Consider the following 24,186-nt stretch of genomic DNA (forward strand, 5'->3'; position numbering starts at 1 on the left):
TGCTCGGCCATGTGCTTGAAGGAGTGAGCAGAATGGTTGTGCTTTGTGGCTGCCTGTTATTCAAACAGGCAGCTCCCATTGGCCAGTGTCTGTCCAGAAATTGGGACAATGGAATTGTGCTGGGGGTGAGAGCAATGTGTTAATCTTCCCTCCTCTCCTCAGGACTCAAAGAGAAAGCACCCTGCAGCCACATTTCTGAGCTGTGTACCGGGCTGCGGGATAAGAAAGAGAGCCTGCCTGAGGTTCCCTGCTGTCTCTGCAGGCCAGATCTGGTGGCTTGGCATGCCGGATCCAGCCCGTGGGCCGTAATTTGCCCAGGCCTGCTCTGGAGGGCTCACAACTATTTAAAGTGCTACTACCCACTTTCTCACACTACATTAACTTAAAAATTAAATGTTCAATACTGTGTCACACTCAATATCACTCAGTGGCCAAATATGCTTACAGTTAGGGCAGTGGTCCCCAACCTTTTGAGGTTGTCGGGCACCAGGGGGCGTGGCCGTTTGCCTGCCGGGGGCGGGGCCCCCCCTTGCCGCGCGCCCGGGGGCGGGGCCCCCCCTGCCGCCCCCCCCCCGCCGAGTGCCGCGCGCCCGGGGCCGGCGCTCCTCCCCCCCCCCCCAGCCGAGGGCCGCGGGCACCGTGTTGGGAACCACGGAGTTAGGGTCACTGCTACTTATATGGCTCTTCTTTCACCAAACTCCTTTCTCTGTTTCTCTCTCACTTCTTTATCTTTGTATCTCATCCTTTCTTCCTTCTGCATTTCCCTTCAGTAACTTTTCACAATACTCACCTATGGGCTTCATTTTTACCCTCCACACACTCCATGATTAGTACAAGCACTGACATCATAATGCTGACATTTATTGGGCTTTAGCATTAAGCCCCTTCCCCCAGTTAAATTAATACAGAGAAGGAGAAACAAACACTTTTCAGAGCTTTTGTGTCTGGTCTCGCCATTCTCGGAAGACATCACAGTTTATACCCCATTCCCATGTGGAAGGTTTTGTTTGCAATCATGAAGGATAGAAACTTACTCTTATGTACTCATGAACACTTACATTCTGCAGAATCTGAATATGGCATGCGGATCCCAGCAACACATCTGGCAGGCTGGATCCAGCATTTTGCACTGTGCTGTAGAATCTGAAAATGCAATCTCTCCACTGCAGTTAAATTTGCCAGTTTAAACTGTCTCATCCCCAGAGTATTGACTCAAAAGTGTCTGCAGTACTTGAGGGGGGAAAAATGGTTTTTCCTTTTTTTACTTAGATATTTTTATATTGTTATAACCTAATATTTGTATTTGAAGAGTAATTTTTATTTGGATATAACTTCAAGGCCAACTCACTATGTGTAATTCTGTAATTTTGTCTCACTGTATGTAATTCTGAAACAAAAGACAGAACTATATAGCACTTTAAAGACTAACAAGATGGTTTATTAGGTGATGAGCTTCGTGGGCCAGACCCACTTCCTCAGATCAATATGTGGAAGAAAATCGGAACAACCATATATACCAAACTGATACAATCAAAAAAATGAACAAAATGTAATTCTGTTTGTGCTTTAAGAGTAGTGAAAAATAACTCCTGTTACTTAAAACTTGCTAGACTATTGTGTTGAGGGGGATTTTTAAAGACAGAACTTAGCAAATAAACAGGACAGGTAAGAAGTTAGCGTTTCTCAAGAAAACAGAGAATGACTTGCCCTCTCCTCAACATATGTATCACCATCAGAGCTGAAAACAGAACTGAAGATTCTCTGGGGAAAAAACTTGCAAACCTAGCAGCTGTGTACAACACATTTGGTGTGTTGTCCTTTGCAAGATTTTTCTCTCTCTCTTTTTTCATTCTTGGAAAAATGAAAGATTCATGGAATTCTCCCTCTTCCCATTTTCTGAGGCTAGTTCAAGGTCTTTTGATTTTTAAGGAATTTTACTAGACCTCTAATTGTAAGTTGAATTGTACATCAATAATGTGATTCATTAATACTTTTCATTTATGGAAGGAAAAGAAAAAGGAATGTAGTTCAGATGTGTTGATGACAATATAGATGCCTCTGAATTGCTAGAATAAGGATTTGGAGCATGGGTGTGGATCTTTAGGTAAACTTTGTTTATGGCTGCTGTATCCTGCTTTTAATTTCAGTGTTGTTTGAAGCTATTATAAGCAGCACAGGTAATAGGAAGTGTTGATGGAAATGGTGCATTACTGGACAAAAAAGCACAATATTCTGGTAGCAAACGCTAACCACCTACATAATGATCCTCCTTTCCTCTGGTAGATTTAGTTATTTTTATTAAAGTGAACATAAATGCCATTAATTCTGTTTCTGGAGACTTTCAGTTTTTGAAATTGTCTTTCAACTGAATTTTTTAAAAAGTAGGACTCTACTGCCTTTCTTTCAGAAATAAAAATTTGTGAGCCTTATCGTCCGACTTTTGATTTTGAGTCAATTTATTTGCCGATTGTGATGGAGTTATGCCAACAGACATTTTGACTCATTGTCTCTGGTTCTCTTTGTTTTCTGATATGAACAATTACAGCTGTCTGTTTTCTGGGAATTTTGACTTTGAAAATAACTGAAAAAGTTTCTTCATTAGGAAAGGATCACCTAAAGAGAAAATATAAATGTTGTCAGAAATATAAAAATGAAGGTTCTGTATTTACATTTTTGTTTTGCTGCTTATTTCTCTTTAGGTTTTATGGCAGGCATACAGAGGAACCCACAAATATCCCAATATGGACCTCAACAAACTGGGCCTTCCATGTCACCACATCCTTCCCCTGGAGGACAAATACATCCTGGGATTGGTAGTTTCCAGCAGAGTAATTCAAGTGGTACTTATGGGCCTCAGATGAGCCAATATGGACCACAAGGTAAAATCAACAAACTATGAGACATGCTGTTAATCTGTAAGATTTTTAAAAAAACCTGATAATTTTGTGGAAAACTTATAAAAGAATGACTTTTTTAAAAAAGACTCCAGAACACATCTTTTGTTTCAAAATAATTGAAAAGCTTCTTTAGCTTCTGTTATATTCAAAATGTTAATAGCAGTCTTTGTATTCTTAAATTTGTCAGTAAAATTCACTAGCTTCTGGCACTTAAGTTAAATTTTTTTGTTTTGCATTATTCTAATTAGACTAAGCATGAGGCCAGGGACTATTAAATATGAATAGATAATTTGGGGACATACATTGAGTTGTTTTTCAGTTTTGCCTCATCTGACTTGATGACTGAAGAGATAACTGAATATACATATAAAAGTAAAATAATCCAAGAGAGGCCCCACACATAATGTAAGAAGTTCTATAAATTTTAAAGTAAGGTTAAATCTACTTGGATAGAAACTTTACCAGTTATTTCCTAGAGAGTTAGAAGCACATATGACAACTTATTTTTATTGTCCATTTACACTAATGATCAGGGCTCGACAAACAATGTAATCTACTGGCCTATGGCGAGTAGATTACACCCCGGAAGAGCTGGCGCCGAGTGATCTGCGCATGCGCAGAACGATCTGCACATGCGCAGAGCACAGAACCGCACGGTTGGCGAGCGGGGCTCGCTGCCACTCGGTGAGCCCTGCTAATGATGGATACTGTGAAGTTGGAAATTCACTTACTTTGGCTTGAGCAAGCATCCCTATTGGTTACATCTTTTTTATTTACCCCCCTCCGCATGGATTTGGAGTTTTGGATTTGAATAAACATAAATTCAAACAAAATTAATCTGAAACTGCCAACTTTCTCCTTGCTACTCCATGATTTTTCAAAAATGGCTTTCAGTGTTTCAGTAAGTTAGTTAGCTGGTTCACTTACCACTCTCGGATACAAATCACTGAGACCCACTGATCTGTATATGTTCATATTTTTCCAGTATTTCGTTAATTGCTTTTTGTCATCAGCTGCAGTATATCGATATGTTCTTCATTACTTCCTAATTGTCTATATCTCCTTCTGTGTTTGATTTGTTATTTTACTGTCTCCTTTGAATAGAAATTGAAGTATGAAAAATAGTATGTTTTTTAAGAGCAAATGTTTGTCCTGGATCAGAACATAAACTGGGCAAAATTTACCTCTTCACTGGTGTTGTTTATCCAGTTGTGCACCTTTGGGGTACATCTACATAGCTGTGTGAGTGTGTGTCTACACTAAGCCTTTATTTTAAAATAATGTCGAGCTGGAGGACAACTTCCTCAGGGTATGTCTACACTACAACGTTATTTCGAACTAAGCTAATTCGAACTAACGGATCCAGACTAAAAAACTAGTTCGAATTAGCGTTTTGCTAATTCGAACTAGCATGTCCACATTAAGTGGGCCCTGAACCAGGCTTAAAGATGGCCGGAAGCAGTGCCGGCAGGGCATCAGAGGAGGACTTAGAGCGTGGAGCTGCTGTTTCGGGCTAGCCGAGGGCTGTGCTTAAAGGGTCCCGACCCCCACCCCGGACAGACAGTTCTCAGTGGTGCCCCGCTTGCAAAGCAGTCCTGGCTTGGAGTGCCCGGACTACCCACACTGGGCACATCACACCACTCGGCCATCAGCCTGGCTGCACTTGCCGCAGGCTGCCATCTGGGGAGAGGGGGCAATTGGGGGGCTGTAGGAGAGCTTCCACCCCAAAAGCCCGCAGAGCCAGCCCAGTCCTCCCCATCGGGGGTGCGTACCCATTCCTCCCTCACCTCCTTCCACTTACCCTTCCCTAGCCCCTCTTCTTGATGTACAAAATAAAGGACAATTGTGTTCAAAAATGGAATCTGTCTTTATTGTACAAAACTGGGGGAGACTGGGAAAAGGAGGTGGGAGAGGGGAGGGCAACTAAAATGATCAGGGGTTGGGAACAGGTCCCATATGAAGAGAGGCTAAAGAGACTGGGACTTTTCAGCTTAGAAAAGAGGAGACAGGGGGGACAGGATAGAGGTCTCTAAAAGCAGGAGTTGGGTGCATAAAGAAGGACTAGAGGACACCAAAGGAAAGGAATGGGTAGCAGGCTTCAAACTAGTAACAGAAAGTTCTTCTTCACAAAGCAAAGAGTCAACCTGTGGAACTCCTTGCTGCAGGAGGCTGTGAAGGCTACAACTAGAACAGAGTTTAAAGGGAAGTGAGATCAAGTCATGGAGGTTGGGTCCATGGAGTGGTATTAGCCAGGGGGTAGGAGTGGTGTCCCTGCCCAAGGTTTGTGGAAGGCTGGAGAGGGATGGCACGAGACAAATGTCTTGGTCACTGTCTTCGGTCCATCCCCTCCAGGGTCCCTAGGGTTGGCCGTTGTCGGCAGACAGGCTACTGGGCTAGATGGACCTTTGGTCTGACCCAGGACGGCCATTGTAAGCTCAGGGCTCAGGTTCGGGGGTCTCAGTGGACCCCCTTGATTTTCATGCACACCTGCTCCTGGGTGGCCAGGCTGGCAGCTCTCCTGCCCTAGCCGGCCACTTTCCTGTGCCTAGTGCGGAGGTTGTGGACAAGGTCCACGATGTCTGCACTAGCCCAGGCGGGTGCCCGCCTCTTGCGGTCCCGGGAAGAGGGGGAGAGCTGGGGGGCATCGGGTGGGTGGCTCGATCCGTGCCAGGTGCAGGGTCTGCTGGCTGGATGCTGGCAGGCTTGCACCTGGCACGGGCACCGTAGCCAGCCCGTGCCCCTTTAAGGGGTCCGGGACCGGGAGGGGGGCAGACCGGGAGGGGGGCAGAGTGGCCACCAGGGAAAGCTGGGGAGGGCTAGCCTCCCACTAGTTCGAATTAAGGGGCTACACACCCCTTAATTCGAACTAGCTAGTTCGAACTAGGCTTAATCCTCGTAAAATGAGGTTTTCCTAGTTCGAACTAAGCGTTCCACTAGTTCGAATTAAATTCGAACTAGCGGAGTGCTAGTGTAGCGCCTATGAAAGTTAGTTCAAACTAACATCCGTTAGTTCGAACTAACTTTGTAGTGTAGACATACCCTCTGACTCATGGTAACCCTCATTTCACAAGGATGAAGGGAAGTCAAGGGAAGAGTGTTCTTCCTTCAACTTCCTGCTTTGTAGACAGCACCAAAAGCCAAATTAAACTATTTCGATTTAAGCTACACAATTGATGTAGCTGAAGTTGCTTAGCTTATTCCAACTTTAGCCCTACTGTGTAGATGTATCCTTAGTTAGCGCCCATTAGCCAGAGATGACAGAATTTCAGCACTAAGCTATACTATATATGTCTGTTGGTGAAGCTATTATAATTGTTCTTCATTAATGTATTCTGTCTAACTAGGTTTCTGTCTTCACTGGTTTTGTTTTCTGGCCTAGGGAGTATCTTCTAGATTAACACCACTATCTCTCTGTAAATGTTTCATCATAAAATACACATGGAATATTGGATCTGTGATGTTACCCGGTCCTCTCTTTTGGAGGCCAGGTCTGTCATCCCTAGGCTGTGCTTGAATTCTACCAACTCGGGGAACAAGCATTACAAAATTAGTCCCAAAACAGCACTTCCCTCGATATGTGCAGCCCCGAGGCCAGTTTGAAATTTTGTGGTAACTATGAGGATTAAAGTCTATTAATGAGTATCATAACACAGTAGTTACTGTGGGAATGTACTATGCAGCTCTAAAGCATACGATTTGTCAATTTTAACTAATCTTTCAAATTGAGAGAGAAATACAGAAAGAAACAAATTTTACCACTGAACATTTAGTGCACACAACTTTGAATTAGTCTGTTGCTTCGTCTTTCATACATAACCTTTAAAGTATGCATCTGTTTAGTAGAGATTTAATGGATTTCCAGCAAAACCTTGGAATACATAGGGATAGTATTTCCTTTCAAATTGGATTACAAAGCTTGTCTATTTCAGCAAGTTCTTCCCATTACTTGTTTACTGAAAATAGCTAGTCTGTTAAAAAAGGTCAGTATCTTGATCCAAGAAATTCTGTACAGGGCTCAGCAGAATGCTGTTGGAAATGAGTTCTAACAAGGATAATAATTTTAACATTTTGAGTTCTATCAGAATTTATCTCTTTCCTTGTTTTGTTTTGGTGGCTCTTGTCACTCCCATGCAAAATCCCCTCCTCGTTAATCCCTGCGGTACATTTGTTCGAATGGTCTGAACAAAACACTAGGAGCCAAGAACCCCTGAATTCTCATTCTGGCTCTGCTCTTTCAGTTTGGGCAAGTCAATTAATTTCTCTGTTTCAGTTTCCTTAACTGTAAAATGGGGATAATTATCCCTCACAGGGATGTGTGAAGATTAATTAGTTAAGTCCAATTTACTGGTGCCTTCCTTTTGTTTGTAAAGCATTTTGTAGCTATAAAATGGTGGAGTGCTTCTATTATGTGAACAGTGAGCAGCTAGTAAAAATACAGTGGCCTTATTATGTACCATCATGATTTCCAACCACATTGATACTGTTGAGATTGTAGACCATGGAAATAGTCAGTAACAGTGCAGTAAAACATTAGCTGAATGAATCCATGCTGATTGAATGGAAAGGTTTTTATACTAAATCAATGCATTTAAGTAACATGCCAAATATTACTTTATTTTTCTCTTGACTTCAGCAGTTTTTTTCCCTCTCTTTGTAGATGAAAGTGCCTATGTAATGATTTTATGGGTCACGGTCAGAAGAAATGCTATTAAAATGTTAACTTGAGGGGCAGTAGGTGAATGAGCATTAACAAGTAGTTTCAAAAGGGTTTGGTGAATAGTGTGATGGATGTAAAGTGTGTTTCTCTGTTGGATCCTAGAGGGAACTGGTGATCCTGTTCTCTGGCAATCGTTAAATTAGCACACTGCAGTCTTTGTGCTGGATGGATAGCAAGGGGAGAAGAGAACCTGAAATTTGTCATCATGTTGTTTGACTGTTTATGAAACATTGGCATGAATAATATTAAATATTCACAATCATGGATGTGTGTCTTGCACCTTATCCAATATATTTTTAGCTGGAATGTTTATTTAAATGTTATCTTTTAATAGACAACTCTTTATTTTTCATTAGCATAACTTGTACTTTCCTCTCTAATAATTACTGGCTAACCTTTGATACATTATGAAAAATGTGACAGGGATCTTTATAAAAGTCCATCTGGTTCAAAGTCAAAAATTCATTTTTTAAAAATTACAGCTTTGTTACATATTTCTTTCAGTTACCAATATACATATACAAAGACCAAACAAACAGTAAATCCACATTGAAAGGGTGCATTTTACAGGGTTATAACACTTCAGAAATAAGAACCTCAAAAGTTAGTCAAAACTTTTTAAATTGCATACAAATATACTTGCAATTAAGAATATACGATAGTGTTGTTCCACTTGTCTTTCAATGGTCAAAATATAAATAATATTTTAAAAAATTATTAACATTAAAATAATTCTCTAGAATCATACTCACTTTCCACTGTTTTGTGCATTTTAGCCTTTATTCACTTTAAACCCAGAGCACTTTAAACCCATGCTTAATCACACTAGTAGTGCCATTTAACTCAATCTCATGGCTTGTGTACTTGATAAGTATATGCTAATAGGGTTACCAGATGGTTTCAAAAAAATACTGGACACACTTGATCTCAGATTGGTGGGGGAGGAGGGGCTGGCTGGAGGAGATCGGGGGGAGGGACCGGCCAGCGGGAACCAGGACTGGCTGGGATGGGTTGGGGGGAGTGGAGCTGGCCAGGGGGGAACCAGCCGGTGGGGAGCGGGGCTGGCTGCAAGAGATGGGGTGGCGGAAACCGGCCGGCGGGAAGCAGGGCTGGCCTGGAGGGGTTGTCGGGAGCGGGGCTGGCCGGGGGGGAAACTGACCAGCAGAGAATGAGGCTGGCCAGGGGGAAGTGTGGGGGGGGGGGGAACTGGCTGGCGGGGAGCTGGTTGGCCCGGGTGCACGCAGATCCCGGGTGCTGCTTGTCCCGTGCATGGTCCCGGCGGGGTGCACGGGTGAGTCCGGCCCTAGGGATTCCATCCCGCCCCAGCCCCGCCCCCCTCCTCTGTACTGTGTAGTTGCGTACTGAGTGGCTGGTAGACATGCTGACACAGTGTGAGCATGTCTGCCAGCCAGGCAGTACGCAACTACGTACTGTTACTCATGAGAATAGTAAAACTTACTTAATTAGAAAGTTATATGTCCGGTATTTTCTCAATTTGTTTCCTGGACAGAAAGCTCAAATACCGGACTGTCCAGTTCAAAACCGGACACCTGGCAACCCTATGTGCTAAAGTGCTTTGTTCACTCAGGTGCCTTAATTCATGTTTTCTTTGTCATTCGTGGACAAGTCCAGCCAATACTTTCTCAAGGGAGTTGTCATTACTCTTCAACAGAATAAAATTTACTCCTCTGACATAGAGTTTGCATGAGTTAGCCTCGAGTTATAAAGTAGAAACTATCTGAGCAGTTTATGGTCAATTTCACTAGATTGCCATATACTTTCACAGCCATAGTGAAGCTCCTTTTCCAAGAACATAAGAACGGCTATACTGGGTCATACCAACAGTCCATCTAGCCCAGTATCCTGTCTGCTGACAGTGGCCAATACCAGATGCCCCAGACTGAGGGTATGTCTACACTACCACCCTAGTTCGAACTAGGGTGGTAATGTAGGCAACCGGAGTTGCAAATGAAGCCCGGGTTTGAATTTCCCGGGCTTCATTTTCATCTCGCCGGGCGCCGCCATTTTTAAATGTCCGCTAGTGCAGACTCCGTGCCACGCGGCTACACGCAGCACGGACTAGGTAGTTCGGACTAGGCTTCATTTGCAACTCCGGTTGCCTACATTACCACCCTAGTTCGAACTAGGGTGGTAGTGTAGACATACCCTGAGGGAACACAACAGGTAATCCTCACATGATTCCTCCCCGTCACTCATTTCCAGACAAACAGAGGCAAGGGACGCTATTCCTACCTATCCTGGCAAGGAGACCTCTTTCTCAGGCCAGTCCAAGAGCCTGGGATATATTCCCACAGAAATAAAACCATCACAAACTTCACAATCTTCTGTTCCAAATTCAAGGCGCACTTCTTCAACCTTGCTTTTGATAATATAGAGAGTAGATATATTTCATTTTTGAAAAATATGGGAAAAATCCTCATCATTTTTCATGCCCATTGCAGTAAAAGTAACACACTTAAACTGAAAGCTCTCTTTGTGTTGTGTTGTAAAACAGCTAGTACAATGGGGTCAAAGATAGTGATTAGTGCTCTTATGTGCTACTGAATACATATAAAATAATTGTTAAAATAGTGGATGTTAGTCACTTCTCCTAATGCTCTTCTGAAAGGTACTTACATACTTAGTTATTAGGGTCATAAAGGAAACAGAATAGAATCCTTCGGGGCCTGTTAAAGTTGGGTTTTTCTGACATGGAGCAGAGATAAGTAAACTCTGACCCATTTAAGTCAGTAATAAAACTCTCTTTGACTTTAGTGTGAACTATTAGGTCAATATTTTAAAAATATAATACTAAATACCTATTAATATTATGTTTTGTAATTTCTTTCTTTAAGTAAAAACTAAGGCTCCATTCCTACAGTTTTTGGGATTGGCTCCTAAACATGAAGCCTCTGTTCACTTGATTATGTCCCTTGTTAATTACTCATTCATTTAAATATAGGCCTCTTTCTAAAATTCCTAAAATGAAAAAAGGCACCACTGCAGTTTGATAGCAGATAAATGGGAATGCACACATTTTAAAAAACATTTGTAGGGATATTGTTTTCAGCACCGTGAATCTGAGCTACACCCATAAAGCAAGAAAAATTAGAGTTAATTCTGAAACTTCCCTCTTCACTCCTCTCTAATTGCCTAAATTGCAAGGTATCAGAACGCTGAGTGCAGTTACATACTGTGCTACATGCATAGCAATGTCTGAGCAATGCAGTGAGTATGGGACAGAAGATTCAGCCTTTGGCAGGTTGTCAGTATCTTCAGTGTTTTTATTGTCTGTCTTCCCGTTTATCTAATTCCAGTTATCATTTTACAAGTAACTTTGATTGCTTCCTTCTCCACTTGAGACTCCAAATGTCTGGATTCCATTCTAATTGGCTTGAGAGTGCTGGAATTGAAACTCCATTGGCTGCAGAGGGGAAGGTTTGCTCACTAGTATCCCAAAGCTGCTATGCCAGGCTTGTACCCACTTGAAAAGTGTGGGCTCTTGGACTTGGCTCTCTGACACGTCCAGCTGATGTGGGCTGGCCCAGCATCTGCTGCATTCATTGTGTTTAATACTACATCCATCTGTTTTCTGTCAAAGCCACTGCCAGCAAATTACTAATCTATTAGAGAAACATGGAAGTAAGATTGCACTTCTGAGTCCTGGCTTTTTCTCTTCTATTTTGTTTGGCCCTTTTTTTTTCTTTTTTATGAATTGGGAGAGATATAGGAATAGCTAATACTCTAGATATTGAGAAAATGTTTAGCAAAAATAAAAATAAAAACCTGTGGAAAAAACATTGAAACATGTTTTCCTTTCTGAAATGATACCATTTTCCCATACTCTTGGACTTGGATCCCTAGAGATGAATGATAAGAATGATTTTAACTCAGCCCATATGTGTTTATAGAGAAGATTCCTCTTGTTTTCTTTTGGGTTTTTTGGGGGGAGGGAGATTTTTGGGGGGAAGGATTTTTTTTTATGGTGCTCAGTCTCCATAAGCTGAAAGGGGAGGAAAGGATAGTTAGAAATATTCTGTCTCTGATGAAAAATAGTATCAAAATAATAGTGCCATCAGTGTCTGTTCCTTCAAATATGCTGCTGAAGGATGTTTCATAGAACCTAGTTGATAAAATAGAGAGAAAAAATGAGGAATTCAGAGCAAAATTCAACCTTGGCATCAATTGGAGTGATAACAACTGCTGTTGACTTCCGTGAGAGTAATACCTGCTTACATAAGGGCTGAATTTGCTTCTGACTGGAAAGTACCTTATGTACGGTGTGAATATAATATAATATATACTAACATGCTGTATTCTGTATGTGTATATATGTTCATTCAACCAAGTTGCATGTCTAGTACAGGTTGTACTTCCCTACACTGGGATTCTCTAGTCTGGCAACATTTGTGGTCCAGGACCACAGAGCCCAGGGACAGGGAGTTCTGGCACTAAGGCTGGGTGTTGGCCAAGGGGCCAGCAACTTGGCAGGAGCCCTGTGGCCGTGGTGGGAGGTGGGCAGTGCAGCGGCCATGGAGCTGCAGCCCCAGCAGTAGTGGAGCCAGCGGCAGCAGAGGAGTTCTGGCCCTGAAGGGAGGGCAGGCGGGAGAAGCTGGCCAGGTCAGTGGCAGTGGGGCTGGTACTGGAGCCCAGTGGCAGCAGGGCCAGAGCCGGCGGCCAAGCCAGAGGCAGCAGGGCCAAGAGCAGGCTGGAAGCAGCTGGCAGTAGGGAGCAGCTGGGAGGCCAATGACAGGGAACCTCCCTTGGTCTGGCAAATCCCCTCGTTCAGGGCTGGTCAGGTTCCAAGGGTGCCGGACCAGGGAGGTCTAACTTTTACCAAGGAGTCTTAGGACCAAAGTAACAGATGAGTTGTGTGTTACTAGTTCCAAGCTAAGCAGAGCTATGGAAAGCTTTTATGAGCTCTCATTTGGTGGCTACATATTTGGATTGTTAGAGAGGTTTGGCTGAAAGGGTAACTGGCCCTCTTCAAGAGTAGAAATGGTTAGCTGACCATGGTTATGACTAGAAGAAGATAGGGAACAACAGTGCAATATTTTGAGTACAGCTAAATCTGGACACTTTCATCTCTGCTACATCACATTGTAGGGATCCTTCTGTGAAACAACCACTTACAGATACTAGGTTTCTAAAACAAGAGTAAAGTGTTATTCATTTCCTTAGAAAGCATAGGTCACATATGTTTCCACTGTAGAGAGCTGGTAACTGAATGAGTCAGTTAAAAGTGGCTGGGGGCGGGAGAAGAGAACTAGGCACAGTAAAACTGGCATGAATATATGAATTAATTACACATACAGTCAGATGATGGATTAAAATATTTCTTTTCAATATAAACAGGAGAGAATGGAGGACTCCTTGTATTCTAGCCATTTCTCTTTTGGTACCCTGAGGGTTGAGGAGAGAGATGACTTATTTCTTCATTTCAGAGGACGACCACAATGGCTGTATCATTTAAATAAGCGTGGGAATATTGAGAGAGAGAGTCAGAGTATTCCACTCAGTGTTATCCCATGGGGTGGGAGGAGGAATTGAGCTGCATTTCTACTAAGTTGGGTGGGATGGGAAAAGAAATTGCAAAGCAGTTGAGCAATCCAGCGAAATGTGGGGTTTTATATATTTCTTTAAACATTTTTTTTCTATCAAATCCCCCTTCCTCTCTTTTCCTTTCTTAGGCTTTTTGTTTTTTGGTCGGTTGGCTGGTTGGTTTTGTTGTTGTTGTTATTTCAAGTAATATTGTATTCCAGAAAAGTTAGTATTTACATTTGAAGAAAAAGGTAAAACACAGTGACTTGGGCCTTGTCTATGCTTCAAGATTTGTTGCCAAAATGCCTTTTTGGTGACAAAACCAGTAGAGGATCCACACTGCAATGTGACACAAGTGGTAACAGAAAGCTTCCACCTCCGCACAAGACTTTTGTCTCTTCTCCTCTCTTTATTGTGGACAGTCCATGTTATGTGTACAACAATAGTTTTTTTTGTTGAGTTTATTGTTTCCCACAATGCCTGATTGACCACTCTGGCCAGCGCTTTGAACTCTGCTTCTTTGCAGCTGTGTAAATAGTTAGAGAGGTGTGACCCTCCCATCTGCAGACTCCAGGAACTTTAAAAATCCATTTCCTGGGATCTGGTTCATTGTGTAGTGGTCTTACTGGCTCATTGTGTAGTGGTCCTTATGGTTTCTTCTTAAGGAACCAGGGGTGGGTATTCTCAAAACGCTCTCCTGCTTGGAGTAGTGCAAAGCTTTTGGATCTTCTCATTATGCGGGATGAAGAATCGGGGCAATCACAGCTGCAAGTGACCCATAGGAACTGGAACACGTATGGTCACATTTCTCAAGCCCTGTTTGATAAGTGGTATGAGCAAGACTCTATAATGCAGAGCCAAAATAAAGGAACTCTGGCAGGCATACCAAAAGACAAAGGAGGCAAACAGCCAGTCACGAAGAATGGTTTGGGAGAGTGTCATACCCTGGCAGTGGGGAAGTGGCAGCCCTGCACTGGAATCTCTGTGAGAAAATCGATAAGTATATCAGTGCTGGTTTCCCAAGCCCAAAAGTGACTATCTGCATAGCTGATCTGGGACAACCCAATGCAATGCCAAATCGATGCTAGTCCTGTCACCATTGTCATCTGCATCTGAGTCTTCCTCCTATGCTATTCATTGCATAAGTAGCTCTGCTGCAGTGCATAATGTCCTAAGCACATTGAACACAACATGGGAGAGAATTGTGAGAGCCATGATTTCTCACAGCAGATGCTGGAGTTTTCAGCAAGAACTCCTATTCAAGTGGTGCAAAATTAAGCCGGAAGCCCAGGAAGGGCTGGGAAGCATAGAGATGGTTGGTGAGTCATTTTTCACATTCCCAAAATGCTTAGGACTACATAGAATCATAGTCAACGGAGCTATGTAGATTAGTTTATGCGAAAAAGGGAAATGAAGCGGTGATTTAAATAATCGCCACTTCATTTAAATCAAAATGGCCACCGTGCTGTGCCGATCAGCTGATTGTCGGCACAGCGTGGCAGTCTAGACGGGGATCTGCTGACCCCAGAACCCTTAGTTAGCACATCCTGTAAGCCTCATTTCACAAGGCATAAAGGATCTGCCGGCGAAGGGTTCTGGGGTCGGCAGATTCCTGTCTAGACTGCTGTGCTGTGCCAACAATCAGCTGATCGGCACAGTGCGGTGGCCATTTTGATTAAATGAAGCGGCGATTATTTTATGGTGCTCAGTCTCCATAAGCCGAAAGGGGAGGGAAGGAAAATTAGAAATATTCTGTCCCTGATGAAAAATAGTCATTCAGGACCTCTTTCAATCATGTTTTCAAAGATAATGGCCAATGGCTCTGCAATCACATCAGCCAACTCCCTCAGTACCCTCAGATGGATTAGATCCAACTTATGAATTTGTGTATGTCCAGCTTTTCTAAATAGTTCTTAACCTGTTATTTCTCCACCTCCTCCCCATTCTGTGCTGCCTCATGCAGCAGTATTGGACCTGACCTTGTCAATGACAACAGAGGCAAAAAAAAAAGCATTGAGTACTTCAGCTTTTTCCACATCATCTGTCAGTAGGTTACCTACATCATTCAGTAAGGGTCCCACACTTTCTCTGACCACCTTCTTGCTATCATGCCTATAGAAACCTTTCTTGTTACCCTTCACATCTCTTGCTAGCTGCAATTCCAATTGCACATAGACCTCCTTGATTACCCCCCTGCATGCTCAAGCAATATATGTATACTCTTACGTACACTGCATTCCCACAATGCTTAGTGACTGAAGATGATGCCAGGCACTTTGGGATGCTTACCCACATTGCTTTGATCTGGCTGTGGACAGGATGCTAACAGTGTAGCCATGAAATACTGATAGTGCGTGGCAGAAAAACAGGGTTGGCCATTTTTCACTTTGGGCAACTTTTGCGCGTCAACAGCTCTTCTGTCACCAAACCTTTCCAGTGTGTTGTGGATTCTTAAAGAAGTGTTTGTAAAGGCATCTGAGTATGTAAAATGTTGTGTTAAATGCTAAGTATTACTGTCACTCATATAGCTACAGGAAACTCCAAATGGAGGAGGAGTTGCTGGTGTTTTGATGTAATCATGTGTTTGAGCTTCCCTCTCCAGTTCAGTGCATACTTAGTATATTTAGCATGTACACATACATGTTTTTGCTGGACAGCTATTCATCTTCCAGCATTTCACAATTCAGAAGTCAAGCCACATCTTTCCTGTACTGAATACGGACCCCACAAGCAATACTATACATCATAAACATAAATGGGGGGGATGGTTGTGAGCATGTAGCAACTGGAAGATGGACTGGGAGGGCAGGGCGAGAAAGTTCCCAATGTGAAAATTAAAATTGCGTAAGAAACAAAAAAGGAACTTTGTTGAAGAGCAAGTTCTCTCGAGTAAAAAGGGGCTTTTGAAAGGGAAGAGAAAAGATTCATAAAATCCTAGCATCACAGGTCATCCCAGGCATATCTGTATTGTAAATTCACACTGTGGTTAGAAGCAGAACCTTTAAGACCAGAGTTTCAATGAGAAGATTTCAGGGCTGAAATTACGGAAGGATGAAAAATTCTGAGGCTATAAAATGAGCAAAACCAAAGGAAATGTAGTTAAGAACAGAATGTATATGAGGAGTTTCGTTAGCCCTAGGCGTCCCTTCCATGCACGACACATTTTTGAACATCAGTTGTTAACCCTTTAGATGCTGTGCATTTTTTTCATATCACTCTATGCATTTATGTAGCTATCAGTTTGGAACATACCAGGGTTCCAAGGGTTAATAGAAATTCTGACTCATCTCCTATGTTGTTCAAATTATTTGACCACCTAAAGAACTTTCCAGCAGGCAACTTGCTAAATGGAAACATCAGATGAAGTTTTATGTTTCTCTCTGTGTTTGTTGTTTTATTTAGGGAACTACTCCAGACCGCCAACGTACAGTGGGGTGCCTAACACAAGTTACAGTGGCCCAGGACCCGGCATGGGTATAAATGCCAATAGTCAGATGCATGGACAGGGGCCAAGCCAGCCGTGTGGTACCCTGCCCCTGGGACGGATGCCATCAGCTGGGATGCAGAGCAGACCATTTCCTGGAAACATGGGCAGTATGACCCCCAATTCTCCTGGCATGTCGCTGCAGGGTGGCCCTGGGATGGGCCCACCTATGCCAACTGTGAACCGTAAGGCACAGGAGGCAGCTGCTGCAGTGATGCAGGCTGCTGCAAACTCCGCTCAGAGCAGGTATGAATCCAAGCAAAAGGATTTTAAACAAGTAGAAACTTGGTAATATTTCAGATGCTTCTAAAGTACCAGTTACATAGATGTGTGTGTTAATTTATATATGCTCTAGTTCTATATCCTATACATAGAGGGGTAACAAGAATGTGAACTGTTTCTTGTTCAAATGAACAACAAACATGAATCTTTAAATGTAAAGGAAAAGCACAGTACAGCTGTGTGTTGTGTGAACTGGCCTTACAAGGAGTGAATATGTAAAGCAGAGGACTTGCCATTTCCAATATGATTCCTGGCACTGTAGGCTTTTAGAACAGGAAATCCCACAGGGCTATGGTGACATCAGGAGCCAAAAACAATCTCTTCAAACTTAAAATGTAGAATTTTAATATTTGAATTGGAACCCTGTAGCTATCTTAGGGCCAGCTTGTGTCCCTGGCTGTGTGCCTGTGCTGAGAAGTAATGGGGCATAAGGCTCCCTTTACTTTCCTGTGTTTCCTGTCCATATCGTTGGTAACAGCACTAAAGGGGGAGCTGTTTCCATAGGCCCTCTACTCCCACTCCCAAGCAGGCAGAGATGGGGTGTGGGAAACTTGGCTCTTCCCTAACACACTGGCCTGGCTGGCATGGAATGTGATGCAAGCTGCTCCAGGTATCAACTGGGGGAACTTACTTCCACTCACCAGCCGGGGAAATGGTGGACTAGATTGTGATTGAGAGTCCCATTCTGGTTTCTTGTTTGCTCCTCAGGGAAGCACATCTACACACTGCCACGTGTTCACAGTTTGTTGCAAAGCCATGCCCTTGAGTATTTTAGTGTGCCGAAGTGCCTATAGTGAAGTCTTTTTTTTACAGAACCCCTTCATATAAGGAATGTGCCTATTTCTCTGAATTGAAACAAATAGTGACTAATACGTCTATTCTGTTTTACTATACAAAATAAGTTTCATTATATCTGAGCTTACACATTATATCTGAGTTCCTCTTTTATGTGCATGAAAGTTTTTATGCGTGTAAATATTAAGCGTGTGTGCACGCACACACATAGAGGCATATATGTATGTTTAGGTATTTTATAAAATTCTACTATCCATTCTACAGCAGTATTTTGAAGTCAGAAGATACAGGTAATTCTAAGACACAATATCAAAAGGAAATAGGAAGCTAATGTGTGTATGTACATGTTGCTTTCTTGTTCAGTGCTTTTGGAGTGCAAGTAGCTCCTCCTCTAAAGCGTTAGTAATACTTTTAAACCAATAATAAATTCACTGTTTTCACATTCCCTTGTAATAAAGCAAAGCACACTCCCTTCCAGCAAAATAGCCTAGACCCTTGCAGAGCTCTATGGACCAGCCTCTCTGGTTGGCTTTGGTTGTTTTAATGGACCTATCGAGTAAGATTTGTGGTTCTCTCTGGCTGGTTTAGGGTATAATCTTTAGGTCAGGCTAAAGGGAATAAATTAGCCATTGTTGCAACTGCAGGAGCATTTTCTTTACAATAGTTCAAGTAGGAGGACAAAGAAAACTTTTTTTAATTAAAAGTGAAAGAATAGATTTTAATAAATGGAAAGTGTATGGTTGTGATTTGCCTTATATTTTGGATATACTGCCTGGTGTTTGATTAAAAGTTGAGATAATTCTTGCTCCTACGTCACACCTCCCTCCCAAGTCAGTTTTGTAGACTTGCTTTCAGTTTCTAGCTTTGCCTGGTCAAAAATGCACCATTTCAAAGCCTTTTCATCACGTTGCCAGTTCTAGTAATACAACATCTGTAGGGAGGTATATGCAATCATCAGGTCTTTACTGCAAAAGGAACATTTACAAGCTACAAATTGAGTGAAACCTGTCAACCCTTTCTTATTCGAAAGGGTTAGAAGCACATTTCTTTCTGTGATCCCAGGTTAAGTGTATGGGAGACATTATTGCTTTTGGCCTTGTGCAAGCCCTCCTTACTTACATATGGAAGGAGTGTAGTTGATAGGGTGATGATTCGTACTTGTGATACAGAACAAATCCAAAGAAGCTGTTCTTTTGTTCTGCTTTAGGCCACCATACATTAGGTCGCCTGCTTATCCCAGCCAGTCTGGGGCTGGCGGACGCCCCATGTTTTCTTCACAGCACCCCAACTATGGCAACGCTCAGGCTCCCATGATGCACCAGCCTGACCAGTACGGGTAGGTAGCAATGTAAACTGGACTTGCTGTGGGACCTTAGCAGTTTTTTTTTTAATGTTTATGAACATGCCATCTGGCTGCTGAAGGAATACAAAAATCAAGTGAAAGAAATACAGATATTTGCATCATGGAGGGAGTTTTTGTTCTTTTGTTTTTGTTTTTACTAACTCCACTGTGACAATATGATGAAAATCTGCATGTCACTCACTTATACACACCTGCATGGCTTTTGGCATGGCTCTGTTTCCTTCACGCCTGAGAGGGAAATGAAGAACTTCAATCACTGAAAGAGAATGAACCCACCCCACCAAACACTCCAGGCATCATTTCGCCCCCCATTGTTGTCATTGTTTTGTTTAGAAACATTGCTTCCATGCCTATGGTGTTGTAGCTGTTGGCATTAGTGCCACTGCAGTGAGTTACTCTCACATCATACAACAGCCCCTTTTTGACAGGACACTTGTGGACAAGGTTCATTAATAGGACTTAACAAAAGGTTTTATTGCATCTTGGCTGAAAGATATGGACTTGCTGTGGGATCTTAGTAATTTTGAAACATTTTTGCTAGTCCCTCCCTACCAAGGAGTTTTACACGTGCTGAAATGTCCAATATGAAACATGATCTTGGAACACACCTAATGTTTTTCTATCAGTTTTCTTCATGCTGTGATTTCTGCAGCATTGTTACAGATCACAGCATCGGGGGGGAGGAAGAGGGCAGGAAATATTTACAAACCTTCTCCCAGTGTCTTATTTGATCTTTCACAGTGCCAGACTTCACCTTTGTTTCAAGCATCATGGAATTCTCTCCCTGATTTTATCTCCATTACTGGTCAATAGGAAATCTTGAGTCCCATGTTGCCAGTGTCCTCACAATCATCAGCAAATTTTAATTTCAGTTTTCTGTGAACTACACATTGTTTATATAACTACACATACAAAAAAGCCTGCTTCTATGTATGTCTTGAGTTTGCAGGATAAATTTGTGGGATTCAGAGGTTATTTGCTCTTTATATCGGTGAAAGATATTCTTGTGTGAGAGTTAAAGGAAACAAAATGAGCAAGTGATAGTTACATGGCAGTCTGTTTGTATAAGTTTGGTTGTGTTAGCTTTCAAGGTCATCTCCTAAATCAACAGCAACAGATCAGTGGGGGAGGGACATTTATCCAGCTGCTAATCCACAGGATCTCTCCTTTCTGAACTCAGGAGTCCCATTTAGATATAGGAAGCTAGTCTGGTTGTGGCTTGCCAAGCCACATTAAGCAGCTGTGTAAAATGAATTTAAATGGCACGCATCAAAGTAAAATCACTTTCACTGGGGCAGAAAATCAGTGTTACCTAACCAGAGTTGGATGATCAAGATGTGAGACGCACAGTGAGTTGTATCTAGTCATCTATCTCTATACAGAACACCATCTTTTAAAATTAAAAAGGGTAAAAAAAGATTAAAAGAGAAAGAGAGGTTGTTGAGGAATGCTTTAGGTGTGCATCACACAGTTTGCATGAGAGTTTGACTTGACCTTGCAACCTGCCCTGTGTTATCCTTGGATTATGTCGTGCAGTCTACAGAATGTTTTTTTCCTATAAAAAGAAACCTTATAATATGTTAGTCCCTGTCATGTACTCTTCCTGAATGAAAACTGAGATGCTGGAGGTAAAGGAAAGAAAGATCTGTCCAAGGCTTTTGTGATTATGAAACAGCCATGATTTCAGGAATCCATGTAGCCAAGCATGTTTCTACTTGGCCTTCGTAACAACTTACAGTAAGCAATACATAATAATTATCTAGTACTATATACAGTCATTCCTCCTACACTCAGGAAAGTAGTAGGGAGGGATTACAAAGAGGTATCTTCCTTTTATATCTCAGTTGGCTTCAGAAAACAGGTTACTATCATGATGAGAATTCTTCATTAAGGGTCTGCTCACATGTGTGGTGAAATCAATGTAAAGACTACTATTGACCTCAGTGGGCTTTGGATCAGGCTCCAGAAGATTGGGGAGCTGGGAATGGAAGATGCCTTTGAGGAAGAGAGTGCTCTAAAGAGATGAGTGTCTTTTTTCAAGTTACAATTTTAAAGATTTGACAGTGTGGATAAAAGGAGTGTGCTAAGGTATATATGAATCTGTGCAGTTGTCGTAGATGGAGTCTATAAAAATGTCACTATAAAAATGAATTTACATCTTTAGATGTTCTCAACTGGATGTGAGTGTATGAAAAGGCAATGGATACATTTTCATGTGTCTGCTAAATTTGTGTGTGCCATGATATTGTAGGAAAGGGACTACTTGTCATACCTACCTACACAAAGTGGAAAAAGATTTCAAATCTGGTGTCAGCTCAAAGGCGTTACCCCAAATGCAGCTACCCTACCGATAGTCCTGGGTTGTTTGTTGACTCTCAGAAAATGTGGCCTGTTATCTCACCTAGCAGCAATTGCATCCTTTTACTTGTGGGTAGAAGGATTCTCAGTCTTTTCCCATCTGACTATGAAGAGGTTTCTCAAGAGCGTAGTTAACTTCTTTCATGAACCCAGATGTCCCACTCCTCAGTGGGATCTTAACCAAGTGTTAAAAGCACCTCCATTTGAATAATTGACCACTTGTTAATTAATTTGCCTTTCCAGTAAAGGTACAGTAATTTTAGCTCAGAGACTCTCCAAGTGGATCTTGAACAGTACCAAGCCCTTTTACCAGATGTGCAATGTAGCACCCCTGTCTTCAATATACACACACACTCTACAAGATCAATCTTCATTTCTTTCACATTCTCTAAGGGCATTCCAATAGCAAAATCTGCAGGGCTGCTCCCTGGGCACGTGCACATACCTTTGCAGAACACTATGCTATCCTGGGAGACATGGCTGAAGAATCCAGTTTTGCTGCCACAGTACTATCATCTGTAGCAGACTTGACGGTGATCTCTTGGGCTTCAGTGGTGGGTACCGCTCAGGAGTCCCCTTCAATGGAGAAGTCAAAGGAACAGTACTTGAAGAAGTATTTACTCACCTTGAGTAATGATGGTTCTTTGAGATGTGTGTCCTTATGTGTGTTCCACAAGCCACCTTCCTCCCCCGTTTCAGAATTCTTGTCAATGACTCTGCAGTAGAGGAAAACTGAGGAGGAGTCCCCCATGCTTGCAGGCTAACCTCATGACAAGTGAGGAGTAGTGCATGTACGATCAGCAGTGCAGGGATGCAGAGATATGTACAATAAAGCGCCTATAATGGGACACATCTCGAAGAGCCATTGTAACTGTACAAGATGAGTAACTTCTTCTGTATGTATTTAGTATACAGTATGGGGATATCTACGCATATATATTTGACACATACAAACATTCCATCAGCATTTCTCCAGTGTGGTGTATTTATAATTCATATTTAATGTTGGTGGTGCCAGCAAAGCACTTTTTCCATATTATTTTCTCCACAGCCTGGATAATACAATCCTACTGATGGACTAGAAGCCACTGGTGAGGAAATATAGTAATGGACACGATGCATTAAAATGTCACAATGAAGAAATGGGGAAGTAGGGAAGAGAAATACACTTTTTAAAAAAAACCTAAATTACAACAAAATGATTCTTCTGAATGTTTTAAGTCCTAGATATGGTAAATTTTGTCATAATGGGCTCAGATATTCAGACACACAAATATTGTAAAAACTTTATCTGCCGGTTTAAGCCTTTTGTTCTCAGAATTTAGGCTTACAATTATCCTGATTTTTAAAAAGCACACTTGTGACATGCATTGCTTATATTACATACATGCACAAAGGTTTAAAGCACCACAATAAAATCTCTTTTTTTTTATTCCTGGGGTAAAGTGTAGGATTTCCTATTGTTTCCCATCTTCCCCCTGAACTTGGAGGTGCTGTTTTTCTCTACTGCGAAGTGTTGTGGAGTTCAGCGAGGTTAAGTACTCATTCAAGTTTCTATGCTTATTCAAACCAGGCCATTTTTAGATGTAAGGCTGCCAGCTGTGAAATCCCCAAAGTAAACTAAGCTAAGACAGCAACTAGTAGCTGTAATTGGAGCCAGCACTGGGGGCATTTCATCTATTGCCTTTGAAATGGAATCCTATTATAGAATACATCTTTCTGCCCAGTCTTCTCTCTGGAAGAATTCAGTTTTTCTTTTTTATGACTTCAAGGGAGAAGCTCTATTTATTTTGAAGCATATTTAAAGATTGTATTGATTTAGATTTTCACACTAGGATAAAAGTATTTTTTCCTATTTTTTAATACTTAAATTTTCAGTTATGGGAAGTTTCAGAGGTCAGACACTAATTATTTTATGGTAGTAGACACTGAGATTTAAAAGGTTAACACTTCATAATGGTTAGCACACAAATTGTCAACATAATGTGTGAAAATATATGAACATCTTTGCCTGAAACTGTAATAAGTTCTCAAGCAGTATTTTCCTTACCTGCCTATCTGTAATTATTATCGGAATTTTTATCCTTGTTGGAGTATTTTTTCCATCAATTTGTGCATGAGCAGTGAAATTGATGTTTAGCGACATTTACTGATAAAAATTTAATCATTCCAAGCCTATATGGCATTAATATATAATTATTGAGTAAGATGAAAGATGCAGGGGAGTTACTCTTACTGAATTTCAGAACATCCACAACTCTAAAACCTCAAGATGTTTCTTCCCCTGCCCCTCCAAAGACTCCCAGACTTAATTTCCTAGAGGAGCCCTAACAAATCTAGTTAAAACTAGCCCCACCTTGCCTTCTATTAGTGCTGCTTGGATGCCCAAGCAATAAATTTCAGCCAGGGAAAATGCATTTTGCTTCCAAAAAATCCCCCTACAGTTTCAGTTGGATGATGCGGTACTTGCTTCTTGGCCTAAACAGTTGTGTAGTGTTCCTGTGAACAGTTAAACATCTGCTGCATTTCAGTGTTTGGTGAAGTGATTTCTATGTATACAAAGTTTCCAAGTGACTTTGGGATCAAAGGAAAGATATTAATGATAGTTGTAATTGTGCTTTCTAGCTGAGCTGCTAAACCAAGATTGATGGATTTCTCTTTAAAGATCCTTGCCCCTCCTTCTTCCACCAAAATGAGTCATTTACTTCCAGCTGGTGCTTTTTTTTTTTTTTTTTTTTTTTCCTTTTTC

At 41.8% G+C, this 24,186-nt stretch overlaps 1 protein-coding gene across 17 annotated transcripts in view; it reads left to right on the forward strand.

Moving 5' to 3' along the window:
• Nucleotides 1-24,186, forward strand: part of ARID1B (AT-rich interaction domain 1B) — a 451,067-nt gene that overhangs the window by 359,917 nt on the left and 66,964 nt on the right. For 11 of the 17 annotated variants that reach the window (XM_075924505.2, XM_075924502.2, XM_075924499.2 and 8 more), the window contains 3 exons: nt 2,700-2,879; nt 16,558-16,885; nt 18,924-19,052. In XM_075924505.2, coding sequence (XP_075780620.2) covers nt 2,700-2,879; nt 16,558-16,885; nt 18,924-19,052 — 637 coding nt within the window. The remainder of the gene's footprint in view (nt 1-2,699; nt 2,880-16,557; nt 16,886-18,923; nt 19,053-24,186) is intronic. The other 6 variants (XM_075924504.2, XM_089777302.1, XM_075924512.2 and 3 more) reach the window with 1 other exon arrangement.

This window comes from Pelodiscus sinensis, chromosome 3 (genome assembly GCF_052426305.1).
Source record: "Pelodiscus sinensis isolate ZL-2025 chromosome 3, ASM5242630v1, whole genome shotgun sequence".
Classification (NCBI taxonomy): domain Eukaryota; kingdom Metazoa; phylum Chordata; order Testudines; family Trionychidae; genus Pelodiscus; species Pelodiscus sinensis.